The 13,791-nt window shown below is 31.2% G+C and overlaps 1 protein-coding gene across 1 annotated transcript; it reads right to left on the bottom strand.

Annotated features, from left to right (window-relative positions):
- Window positions 1-404: 404 nt before the first annotated feature.
- On the bottom strand, window positions 405-7,868 carry LOC104218411 (uncharacterized). Its single transcript, XM_009768899.2, has 10 exons — window positions 7,423-7,868; window positions 6,556-6,736; window positions 5,095-5,228; window positions 3,988-4,100; window positions 3,757-3,880; window positions 2,650-2,805; window positions 1,499-1,651; window positions 1,311-1,390; window positions 981-1,030; window positions 405-695 (listed from the first exon to the last, which is right to left on the bottom strand). The coding sequence occupies exons 1-10, from the start codon at window positions 7,792-7,794 to the stop codon at window positions 565-567; spliced, it is 1,494 nt and encodes a 497-aa protein (XP_009767201.1). The 5' UTR covers window positions 7,795-7,868; the 3' UTR covers window positions 405-564.
- Window positions 7,869-13,791: the final 5,923 nt, after the last annotated feature.

The raw sequence follows: 13,791 nt of genomic DNA, 5'->3' as shown, positions 1-13,791 counted from the left end.
GATTCAATTATCATCAATATATCTTGGTAATTAATAGATTTCTCAAAGGGCAATTGATTTGATAGAATTACGTTGAAAATGTAGTCGCCGAAATGTGTATTTGGTAGTGTATGCCTTATATTTAAGAAAAAATCGACAAATAACAAAAAAAAAACCGAAAAAACCGACATAAACCGAATCGAGAAAAAACCGACTTAATTAGTTTGATTTAGTTCTAATATTTAAAAACCGACTTACTTAGTTTGGTTTCTTTTTAAGAAAAAACAGATCCAAACCGAACCATGAACACTCCTAGTGATGGTAGTTGTGTTGTATTAGCTGACAACGAAGTTGGTAGAGGTAGTGATTATCGATAGCGACTACTAATTTTTATTTGTATTTATCATTTAAATGATCTGATGGTGTAAATGTATAAAAATAAATTTACATTATTATTATAAAAAAAGTCCAATGAAAATGTAGATAGAAGTAGTTTCTCTTGTTCTCTCGACGCTATTTATTTTCTTTTACAATGACCAAAGTTACATGATGTGCCTCTATCAAGTTACAATATGCATATCACATCTAATTTTGTTTGAGATCTCTATAGTACTCTTCTAACCACTTTTGAATAATAGCCGCTTCTTGCTTCCTTTGCATGATCAACCAGCCAGGGTCATTCTTTGTCTCAGAACGAAAGTCAACATGGTGTGCACCTAATTAAATAAGAAAAATTAAAACATGAAACTAGTAATAAAATAAATCAATGTCTCTAATCAACAGCAATCGTTTTTCATTATGCTTTAATTCAATGAATATCATGATATACAAAAGCATATATTACACAAATAGCCGGTCATATAGCCGATGTACATAGATTATACAGTAATTATATATAGTTATACACATTTTATATATGAATTATACATAAATTGTACATGCGCTAGTTATTTTTAATTTAAGAAATCAGATCAGTGGCTATTTGGGTTAACTCTTCGTACCTTTTTGAGTTACGAGTGCCACAATGCTAGCTGATATATTTTTCAGCACACTGTCACAAAAAGAGAAAGAAAAAAATCAATTTAATAACAATAAACAAAGACTTATTCAAGATTTAGAGTCTATATGAGTTTATAATATAAGTCGAAAATAATAGATTCAATTAAAACAACATGACTTTACCATCACAGATAGATATAGGACCACATTTAGTGGTTTTAATTGTATCTATCTATTGTTTTCTACTCCAATTATAAACTCATATGGACTCTAAATCTTGAATTTACGAGTCCTCACATTATTATTTTTTTATTTTTAAATTTTGAACTCACCCTCCTCTGCTCCATGGATCTTGCATTCCGTTAGAGAATATCATATTACTGCCAAATCTCTTAAGAACTTGCTCAATTCTCTGAAATATAAACATATTTTTTTTAATTTCTTATTTTCGTGAATAAAAAAATATGTAAAGAGAATTTTCATTTGTTAACAAAAAAAGAATGTAAATTAGAAAACTTACATAGCCACCAAATTCAGTAGTGATCCAATGTGGTCGAGGCTCTACTCCATATTTCTTTTTGCAATCTTCTTTGAATTCCTTGTAACTATAGGAAGATGGAGGAAACATGCTTTCATTTGAACAAGTCATTGGCATAACCATCTCTGTACATGCCTTACTCAAAAACCATGGAAAGAAACACACTAAAATTAGGCATACATTAGACCAAGATTTCAAGAATCATTTAATTTTAATCACATCATAACCAAACTAAAGTTTAATATAAGTACCAGTGGCGAATCCAACAATGCATTTACGGATTCGATCGAACTTAGTATTTACAGTATAGAAAAATTTGTATATACGACAACAACATATCAAGCCCACCAAGCAGGGGCGTACGCATGAATTTTTGTAAGTGATGTCAAAATTTATAGAAGAACGGGAATTATAACTTTAATTATCATACTTCTAGACAAGAAATAACTTTAATCTATTGGTTTTGTTGAGTCTTAAGTTAGAAAAAGTCCAGAATTAAATTCTACTTCATGACAGTTTTAACCACATAGATTCTCTAAAATATTTGCAAAAAAAAAAAAAAAGATGTGCTAGTTGAGGTTCAAACATTTGACCTCTTAGAGCAAAATCAAGCACATAACCAATGCATCAAGAAATAATTTATGTCAAGTGGTGTCATTTTTTTCTACTTATCTGCTTCTTCACAGTATTAACACATATATTTAGTAAAAAAATTCGACGAAGCGGTGTCGCGTGACACCGCTTCGATACATCTGCATCCGCCCCTACCACCAAGTGGGATTTGGGAGGTGGGTAGGACATATGCAAACATTATCCCTACTTTTGTGAAGGAAAAAATATTATTTCCGGTAGACCCCCAACTCAAAGAAAGATAAAAAGAGATAGAAACAACAAATAGTAACAATCACAAGATAAGGAGATAAGGTGATAGAATAATGAGAGATAGAATAACATTTAATAGAAAAATCTGCGAATAAAAAGCTACAAAAATACCATACTAAAAAAATACGTATAGATAGAGTTAGATATATTTTTCAAAATCTACACGTTTAAATTCTGAATCTGCCACTAATAAGTACAAAGAATAATAAATGGAATAGAATAAAAGGTAATTAAGGTAAAGAATTCTAAACCTGCCAATCCCAACCATGAAGACCATGAGCATCATCACCACCTTCTAAATTGAAACATTTTTCTCTTTTTGTATAATTGTAATATAAACTTGCAGCAGCAAATGCCCGGCTGATTTTGGAAGCTCCTTTTGGTAATCCATCAATTATCTTGCACATCTTAATTTAAAAAAAAAAAAAAGTTTAAGAATTTTTTCACTCGACAATATAATTTTTTTACACAATTAGTCATTTATAAGATAATTACAAATAAATTTTTATGATAAGTATTAATTGATGAACTGATAAAAATGATAAATAACCTGTTATAATATGTTAAACTACACTAATCATGTACAAAATCTCCACATTGTCATTGCATTAAGTCTTATGTACAAATGGTATAAAAAATATTTATGCCAATCAGATAAATTATAAAGTACCTACAAGTAACCTTTGTGATAAACATTAATTGGTAAATGGCTAAAAATTGTATCTAGCATGTCATATCAGATTAAACTATACCCACTTTTGTAAAAATATTTATCCTGTCAATTAGGGGCGGACCTACGTGGGGAGGGGTCACTAGACCCCGTCAGTCTCGACAAAAAAACTGTATATAAATTTCATATATATCTATATATACAGTAAAGACGCCTTAAATACTTTATGCGCCCCCCTAAAAGCACAAAAACTGGACAGAGGCACTGGTTTGTAGGAGTGCTTAATCCAAGTTCGAATCTATGCTCCTACAACTTATATTTTTTATTTTATTTTTAAAGTGGTGTCGCCGTAATACTCAAATCCCAGGTCCGCATCTGTTATCAATGTATATCAAGTTCAACAAAAGTTGATCAGGGGCGAAGCTATATATCCCAAAGGGTAGTCAACTGACCACCCTTCCTCGAAAAATTTACTTTGCGTATATAGGTAACATATTAGGTTTTAGAGGTATATAACATATATGAATACTCTTTATTAGAGAATTTTTTCCACTTCTTTAAGTTTGAACACCCTTGAGCCTTGAGAAAATTACTGATTTCGCCACTGATGCTGATAGAAAAAAAGGAAATGTAATTAAATGCAATGATTTTGAAACCAATTTAGTGCTAATTAAGCAGAATTGTCTACCTCTTGTACTGGATATGCTGGCAATGGCATCATAAAGTTGGCTTTAGTAGGATAATTCACCATTGCTGTATATACAAAAGCTTCCCATAGCCAATCTCTAGCTGAATAAACTGAATGTAAACCCCTGAAATATAATATAAAACAAATCATTTTATTGAATCAAACTTGACCTTGTAATTTGCTACAATAAAAAATTATCATGTTTCTATTTTTATATTCAAATATACTTACTTGCAAGTTCTGAAAAGTTTACTAACTTCAGTCAAGCCTTCTTCATGTTTTGATAAAGCATCCAACTCTGTCCAACTTCCCTTTATCACTCTATAACAATTCAAGCTTACCTCCTATTCGTGAGGGCAAATAAATAAATAATAATAAGGTCTCTTATCCAAGAAAGATTTTTATGAATATATCCTATTCGAGATAAAAGATAATTACAGTAATCGCTCATAATAAAGTGAGATTAGTAATCTGCAAATAAGTCAAGTTACTTGTTACAACATGTTGAAAATATTGAGTGTAAAAATTTATTTACATTGTCAATAACGGTGGATCCTGATGGGTTCATCCTCTAGAGTTCAAATAATTTAAGGGTTTGTTTGGCCATGATTTTTTTTTTTACTTTTTTTTGGAATCAGTGTTTGGCGATGAAAAATTCTAACATTTGAATTTCTAAATTTTTTCGAATTTGAAAAACTTCAAAAAACTATTTTTCAAGATTTTCACTTCAAAACACTTAAAAAAATTTAAAAACAACCCCAAATTATATTCATGTCCAAACACAATTCTAATTTTAAAATACCATTTTCAACTTGAAAACAAAAATTACTTGTTTAAGGAATTTCACAATTCTTATGTCCAAACACCCACAAATTTGTTGCGCTTTTAGAAGTAGAGTTTCAAAATTTAATATTTATTAAAATTTACAATCTTTTTGCATTTCTTTATAAACCTAGTAAATAAGGCGATATTCGTCCCAGTGTATATAAATTAAATCCTATTATAAAAGGAGCATCTAGGTGCATGAATGTGACCATGTAGGATCAGAACATTTTAAACAAAGGGGCTTAATAGATTGTAAAGGCTTTACTATTACTAACGACAAGAGCGGGTTGCTCTAGTGGTGAGCACCCTCCACATTCAATCAAGAGGTTGTGAATTCGAGTCACCCCAAAAGCAAGGTTAGGAGTTCTTCGAGGAAGGGAGCCGAGGGTCTATCGGAAACAACCTCTCTATCCCAAGATAAAAGTAAAGTTTACGTACACACTACCCTCCTCAGACCCTGCTAGTAAAATTTTACCTGGTTATTATTGTTGTTGCTGCTTTACTATTACTAACCTTGAAATCTTGGGAAACAGCATCATAAAAGCTTGACCATGGGGTGATTTTGTCAAACTGCAAGATTGGTGCTGAAGATGCCACTGCACCTATTGCTATATGTGGGTACTTCAATCTAAACCAAGAAGCCAACACTGGTTGACCAGAAAAAACAAAGTTAAAAGAGGAAAGGAAAACAAGTATTTAAGAGTGAGAGCAATTTATTAATTATTGGATACTACTCGAGAAGAATGAACCTAAATAGCCGTTCACTCAACTGCTTAAACTAAAATAGCTGACGGATGTATAAAATAGGAAAATTTTATTTTGTGTCTCAGACAACTTACACTAGTTGTATGAAGCATTTTTTTTATCTCACAGTTTTGTGGACCCGAATTTTTGTGGACCTAGAAGTGTAAGATTGGGGTCCACAAATTTATGAGACAACAAAGAGCCTCGCACAACTAATGTCAGTTGTGTGAGGCACACAATAAAACTTCTCTATAAAATATATAATTCATACTCTTATATAATACACCATCCGGTCCACTTTCATTGATTTTTTGACTCTTTTCACATATATTAGAAAATCACATTTTAGCATTAATTCACAATGAAATTGACCATATTAACCTTATTTTGTTCCTTGAAAATATAACAAATGCTCCTATGCTCTTTACTTCAAATGCAACTTTAAAAAAAAAAATTAACTTATTCTTAATATCTGGAAAAAATCAAATATTGTGGACCACAAAAAAAATTAAAAATTCAATTAAAATTGACCGGAGAGAGTATATGCATAACTATGTATAATCTATATATATCGGCTAGAAACAAACAGTAAATTGAACTGGCTATTTGTGTAAAGATTCCTACTTAACAAATGCAAAAGTGGAAGAAAAGTTCTGTTTATTTGAATAATTGAATGCATCTAATGCTAATGCTAAATTCATACAAAAGAGAACTTTCCATGAACATTTAGCAACCATAGAATGTAATTATCATTGATTCACATGGATTGGACACTCAATAAGTCAATATGTCCACACATGTAATGTCATGTCATTTCCATCTATCATTATGTCAAGGCAAAAAATTAGCTAAAAGTTAAAACTTTTTCACTTATATTATTACTTTTCTTTCATTACTTTTTTTTTGTTTGTTTGTGTGGTGTTCTACTATATTAGTGGCAGTTTGGACATAAGAATTGTAAAATTTCAAAAAAAAAAAATTTAACAAAATTTAAGTAAAAATAATATTTGAAAATTAGAGTTGTATTAGAATATGAACATAATTTAAAGCTGCTTTTGATTTTTTTTATGAATGATTTGAAATGAAAATTTTGAAAAACAGCTTTTTGAAGTTTTTAAAATTTTCGAAAAATTCCAAAATTCAACTTCAAGTGAAATTTAAAATTTGCATGGCCAAACACTGATTTCGGGAAAAGTGAATTTTTTTATGGCCAAACAGTTCCTTACTTACTTCCTCCATAAGAGCCACCAAAAACCACAACTGGTGATGATTCAGAAGAAAGATTCTGCTTTAAACTCCTTATTAGAACAGCATAATCAGCCAATGCTTGCTGTGAATTCAAGTATCCCAAAGTCTTTGGTGACTTGTAAGATTTCTTTCCAAATGGCATTGAATCCCCATAAAACCTATGCTAAATTATTACAATACAAAAAACCATTATCAATTTCATTCCCAACAAAGATAAATAATAATAATAATAATAAAATATAAAAAAGGTTCAATTTTACCTTTCTATATGAAGTATCTTAATATTACAATTCATTATACTTTGGGCCACTAATATCTTATTTTTGGAAAAAATTCTTGTATTTGTCTTGATTCTAACGAAGTTCCAACTTGAAGTATAATAGATGGTAATTTTAAATCATAGTGAATAGCTGGATAAATTTGGATTTTTTCTAGTAGTATTTTGATACGTAGAATCTACCAAATCAATATTGGAGTTTCATTAAACGTAGTATAAATACGATTCGATTTAATAACGGCAAGAATATAAATAATCCCTTAAATAAAACGAAGTGTAAAACTAAAATACTTCGTATAGTACAACAACAATAAATTCAGTGTAATTTCACATGTGAAGTTTGGGGAGGATAGTGTGTACGTAGATTTTACACATATCTTGGGAAGGTAAAGAAGTTGTTTTCGATAGACCCTCGGCTCAACGAATAGTGAAAACAAAGTAACAAACAGTAGCAACAACAACATAATAGGAACAAAAGGCAAAATACTTCGTATAGTATAGGAGTAAATTTAAATATTTTTCTCAAAATTAAATACTTCAAATAAAAAAACATTTCAAGATTATATACATACTTCAATGAAGACTAGAAGAGCATGAAACTTAGGAGCAATATCAAGCATAAATCCAGTATTTGCAGCAAACCAATCAATATTTCCTTCATTTCCAGTGTAGACAAAGATAGGGCCTCCTTGTTTCCAATAATTATCATTTATGAGATATTTCTGTTTAAAAACTTTAGAACTCTTTGGTAGAAAAGTGAAATGGTCAAGAATTTGAGGAAAGTAATGGACTTTAAATGGTATTTTTGACTTGACATGTTGTTTTTCTAATGAAGATTGATAAGTTCCAGGTAGATAAATTGGCTTAATTTCTCCAACTACAAAAGGGATAATAAACAGTAAAATCAAGAAAATGAAAGAAAAATAAGAAGAAGAAAAAGCCATGGATATTTTTCTTAGTTGGTAGTACTAGTTTTTGTTTCTTGGCTTGGTTTTTGATGAGGATGATTTGGATAAGTAGGGTCTTTTTTCTTGTTAACTTTTATGCTGGCTTTACTGAAAAGTTGTTACATAAAATTTTTGGTATTTTTGGATGATTCTGAATTTTTATAGTTTTTTTATACTTATATATATACCTAAGACAAGATTGTCAGTAGCTAAACATCTTAGCTGGTGTAAAGGACTCTAGTTTGTCATATATAAAGAAAAGATTAGGGCCATGTAGGGGTGTACAAAGGAAACCGACAAATTGCACCTACCCAGTAATTCGAGTCAAACCGAGAAAAAAATTCGACTATGGTTTGGTTTGATTTAGTTTGGTGTTGGAAAAAAAAACCCGACCATAATTGGTTTGGTTTGGTTTTAACTAAAGAAAGTCAAACCGATACCAAATCAACCCGACATTACATATATATAGAAATTTTAGATATATTTAATATATAAATATACTTATTGTGATGTAATTTATTAATATTTCTTAAAAAATTTCATAATTTTATCTTTTAAGGTATTATTTCAAGGTTGGACTTAGAACTTTTGAATGCTCCAATAAGTTTTATAGCCATTAATATTAGTAAATTAAATAATGCTAACAAAAGCCCAAACCAAAATCAAATCAATAATAATGCTAACAAAAGACATTCAATTCAATATTACGAACGAGAATGTATTGAATATCTATTTTTTGTTTTGCAATAATTTAGATAAAAATGCATAACATATTTTTATTTTTCTTTAGCGTTTAGTCATGTAATTAATACTCACTTATTAGTCTATTTATTTTAGCATGACTTAGTACTTTTAGATTATATTTATTTTTATTATGGCTTTTTAATTAGCAATATTTATATTACATAATTTTATTGTCTTTATTGTTGAATATTTTAGGATAATGTCACGACACATCTCATATTTTGTATTATTTTCTTGAAAAATACTTTATATAGTTGTATCTTACTAGGATTAAAGAAATATTTTGAGCATATATTATATGTTTTGTTCTACGAAGATTTTACCGGAAAAAAACCCGAAAAAACCTAAAAACCCGAGAAATCCGAGATTGAAAAATCCGAATTTTATTGGTTTGGTCTTTAGATTTAATAACCCGACACAATTGGTTTAATTTGATAATTGTAAAATCCGAACCAACCCGGCCTATGTACACCCCTAGGACCATGTATGGTGGCATGTCACAATTCTTTACTTAATATATTAGGATCAGAGCACTTGCTTTGAACAATTTAACATTTCAGATTTGGGAAAATATGTTCATTCTTTTTGAGCAACGGAAAGTTATTTTCGTGTAATTTATAAGTCACGGGCTCGAGTCGTGGAAGTATCTTTTAATGTTTGTATTGGAGTAGATTGACTCCTTCATATTCTTGGGGGTGCGTTCCTTTTCCGAACCTTACGTAAATGCAAAATACTTTCTGCATTGAGCCGTTCTTTTTCTATGCTCAATCCATGAAATTAGCATGGGCTAGCCAATTTTCGGACTGGTAATTGAAAAATAGCCACTATTTTGCTGCAACACGGAAAGTTCTAGCATAATATACTGGAGATTGGTGCACTTGTGTATGAACTTCCAGCATATTATGCTGGAACTCCAACACACGAAAAGTTCCAGTATAATTTACTTGAGATTGATGCACTTGTGTATGAACTTCCAGCATATTATGCTGGAATTCCAACACACGGAAAGTTCCAGTATAATATACTGGAGATTGGAGCACCTATGTATGAACTTCCAGCATATTATGTTGGAACTCCAGTATAATATGATGGAAATCCAATATATTATGCTGGAACTCCAATATATTATACTTGAAATCCAGTATATTATACTAGAACTCCAGTATTTTATGCTGCAATACTTTTCAGATTTTGAACAGTATTTTTGTTCAGATTTATCTCATAAAAGTGGCTAAATTTCGATTACTTTTGAAATTATGATTATTTTTTATTTACCACTTATAAATCTGGCTATTTTTAAATTTAACCCGCTCAATCTTATTAAGCTTAATAGAAAGAGGGTGCTGGTTTTTAAGTGATTCTTATCAATTATTTGGAAATAGGTCTCTTTTTGGAGCTTTTTTCTTCTTCTTTTTACGTATTCGATATTTAAAATCTATTGGTCCGATTAATTTGGGCTTGCACCCTTTACCAAGAAGTTCGTTATTTCTAGGACTTAAATTCGAGATCCCAATTTATGGGTGAAGGAATCAAATTATCACATACACCCTTTGTCAGTGGTATGGAGATTTTGTTTTAGCCGTGTTAATTTTGTGCAAAATACAAAATTAGTCGGTCGACAAAAATTAATTATATTTATTCGCCAAAAAGTATATAAAATATGCATATAATGCACATATATACAACAATATATATTTTAACCGCTTTCCTTTTTTTAAAACAACTAAAAATATATATATTTCTCGTTAATTTTCTATTATCTCCATTCGATTTGCGAAACTGAGGTTGTGTTGATTTTAATTAAGGCTTTACTTTCTGTCTCAAAATAAATACTATTTTGTCATATTATTTTAAAACAATATCGAGGCATATTACATATTGTACATATTATGCTCTCGAAGTTGGAATTGTCATCAATGACATTAGTATGTTACATTGGCAGCAGAGATCAAGAAAAGAAATTGACAATTATGAAGAGCATTATAATATGGGTCCTATGCCTATTATTATAAATTATAATCTAAGTCTTGAATTGATTGAAATAATGAAAAGAAATTACATCAATATTTAAACATTCCATAATTCAACCAATATTCTCCTTTATGCCTTTTCAGACTCTAATTTACTGTTGGGGTATAAAATAACATAATGACAAGAAAAGGTAGGGATAATGACATTTGTGAACAAGATAATTCCTTGGTCTTACCACCCATGACACTATTTATCCACATGCCAAATAGGACATTTTATCCGAAAATACTATACTTTTATAATGGTTTGTCATGTCTTTTTCTCAATTTTTTGTGATAAAATTTACGTTTAATTGTATATATGATAAGCTGTTACCAATTTGACACGTGTACGAACTTGTTGGGTTTTCTAGTTTCAATTTGCTAACTCCATTATTTTTCAAGTAAACTTGTATCAAACAAGTATTTCCGAGGACATGACCCTTAATAGGAAGATGTGTAGTTTAAGCATTAGGGTTGTAGGTTAGAAGATAGTTGAGTAATTTCTGCTTCGTACGGGGTGTGAGGCTTGTCTGATAGGGTTTCGTCTTAAATTGCTACTTGTTAATTTTGTGCTCACTATTCTTTCATTTTTCATAGTATAGGACCTTATTTACTTGTTATTGTTTTTCATCTATTTTTTGGTTCTTATGTTACTGTTATTATTTCTAGGTTTTGTGTTGATGGTACATATGTATTTGTCTCTTTTCGTCTGCTTGAGCTGAGAGTCTTTCGAAAACAACCTCTCTAGTAATCCCTCGGGGTAGGGTCTTCTTGAGCCGAGGGTCTTTCGGAAACAACCTCTTTACTCTTTCGGAATAGGGGTAAGGTATGCGTACTCACTATCCTTCCTAGATCCACTTGTAAAATTTCACTGAGTTTGTTGCATGTTATTGTAGTGTCAAACAAGTGTTTTACACGCCTAATTATTATTGATCAATGATCAAGCAAATAGAAAGTTTCTTTGATAGCTCTTTGATTTTTTTAAATTAATATTTACGATGAAAATATGACTCCCAGAGTCCCAATCGATTTTAGATACTTAAACTATAACGTTGAAAACTCTTGTGTAGAATTTTAATTTACTTTTATCTTTATATTTGTCAATTTTTAGAAGACGTTCACTTCAAATAAAAATATCCACCTTTTAATGTTCTGTCTCTCTCCGAACAATCCTTAGACGAAAGAGTGTCTCTTAAAAGATGATCACTAAGAATATACAAGTATCGCCAAAAGCATGTAATGCAGTGGATGGGCTGCTCTACCTTTAATCAGAGGTTTCGGGTTCGAATCCTGGGTATGAAAAAATTCTTAATAGGGAGTGTTTCTTCCCATATAGGACCTTACACGGCGTGAACTCGAATATATTCGAGCTCCAATACAGGTACCGAACTCAGGGTGGCCGGGAAACCAAAAAAAAAAAACTAAGAATATACAAGTACCAACCGAACTAATGAACTGATAACAACATGTAACAAATTTCACTGCCCCCCCCCCCCTTCTTTGGCATCTATGTAATAACAAGGGATGACAAAGAAAGGGAATACATTAATGTCTAATTTAGCTTTATTGTTTCCTATTTTTTGACTTTTAAAATGTAATGTTTAATTAAAAGGAGAAAAACTCTTACTTCTGTATTCTTGCTTTTTTCTTGCAACTCATCTATTATCAAAGATATAGTTTAAGAAGTGCCCGACTTTTCTTTTTGGTTTTACTTAGGATATTGAGTGTATAATGTGTTAAAAAAAATGCATAAATGGATTCATATTTTGAAGTTTATGGATTCATACAGTGATCTTAAGCAGAAGCAGAATCAAGATTTGAATTTTATGGGTTTCGAACCTGCCATCAAACTCATAACTCATTCAGTCACTGGGTTCACAGTTATATATTTATATATGTTTCATGAATTTTTTAATACAAAACAGAGTCTAAGCCAAAACTATTGGGTTCGTCCGAATCCGTTAATCATACACTACCTCAGCCCCTGATCTTAAGTTAATGACGGGTTCATAATCTAATATTTATAAATATTTAATAATTTTTTTATACATTTATAAGATCTGACCAAAAGTTATTGGATTCCTGGGAACCCGCTATGAAAAATCTAGATCTGCCACTGAAAATATTAAGAAAGAGGTATAAATATGAAAATGTAGAAAAATATATAATGGGGATACATTAAGCGTATAGGGAAAAATATGATATGACACGTGGTCACCTAAAGGAAGGACACGTGGAATCCAAGACGGAGATAGTCACCAAACGCAGCTATTCCGCTTGTCACCGGGAGAGAATGTTCGTAAATGTGTATTAAATACTTTACATCCGGTAGCATTTAATGGAGAATATTCTGCAGTATTAAGAACGACGGTCCATTACAAGGAATTTGGCATTTGTTTCCACCGTTATACCTTCATCAATGGCCCTCATAATTGACATTAAAGGAGGGCACGATTCTAGGACCTCCTTCCTAACACATAGCTATAAATACAACATTCAGTTATCATTGTAAAGGACACGAAATTTTCTGTCTAACTTATACTGCATTCTACACAAAGCTTAATACAATTTTACCTTCTTGCTTTTTATCTCACCATTGTTGTAACCGGAAGTCTTGCTCCCGGAAACGTTATTTTCGCTATTTTATCTACATTCTGAGACTAAGTATCATATTATTCTTCGATTATTTTATTATTTCAGGGTCAAATTAATTTACTTGTCTAGAAACCACGTATACATTCAACTGTACCATTTTACGAGTAAACAGTTTAGCGCCCACCATGGAGCCTAGACAGCCTTGTAATTAAATTGATCCTTGTCATTTTTACTAATGTGCTTTGATTGTTCTGTCTTAGAAAAGAAAAACCATAAGAAATGGCAGATAACACCATTAACAATACGCACAACCCCGAGATTCAAGGAGATCAGCCACACTTCGAGGACTCGATCAATGACACTCGTAATGTGGAGAATAACGCCACACCGGTTCATAATAGGCAGTATCCTCGACAAGTTCGGGAGGCAACTCCCGCTGATGCTAATGAGGACCATGTTGTTGACGCGATAATAGTTTTACAAGTGCAACAGACGATTATCCTAGGTCATCTCACGCGGCAGGATAAGGTTATGATTGAATTAAAGCAAGCATTGTCAGGTGCTTCCAACAATGCAAACAAACGAGATCTAATTCCTCCCAGTGTTCCCCCCAAATCAAACAACACAGAGGGTCGACAACAAC

This window comes from Nicotiana sylvestris, chromosome 11 (assembly GCF_000393655.2).
Source record: "Nicotiana sylvestris chromosome 11, ASM39365v2, whole genome shotgun sequence".
Classification (NCBI taxonomy): Eukaryota; Viridiplantae; Streptophyta; class Magnoliopsida; order Solanales; family Solanaceae; genus Nicotiana; species Nicotiana sylvestris.
This window is presented reverse-complemented; position numbering and strand designations above follow the sequence as displayed.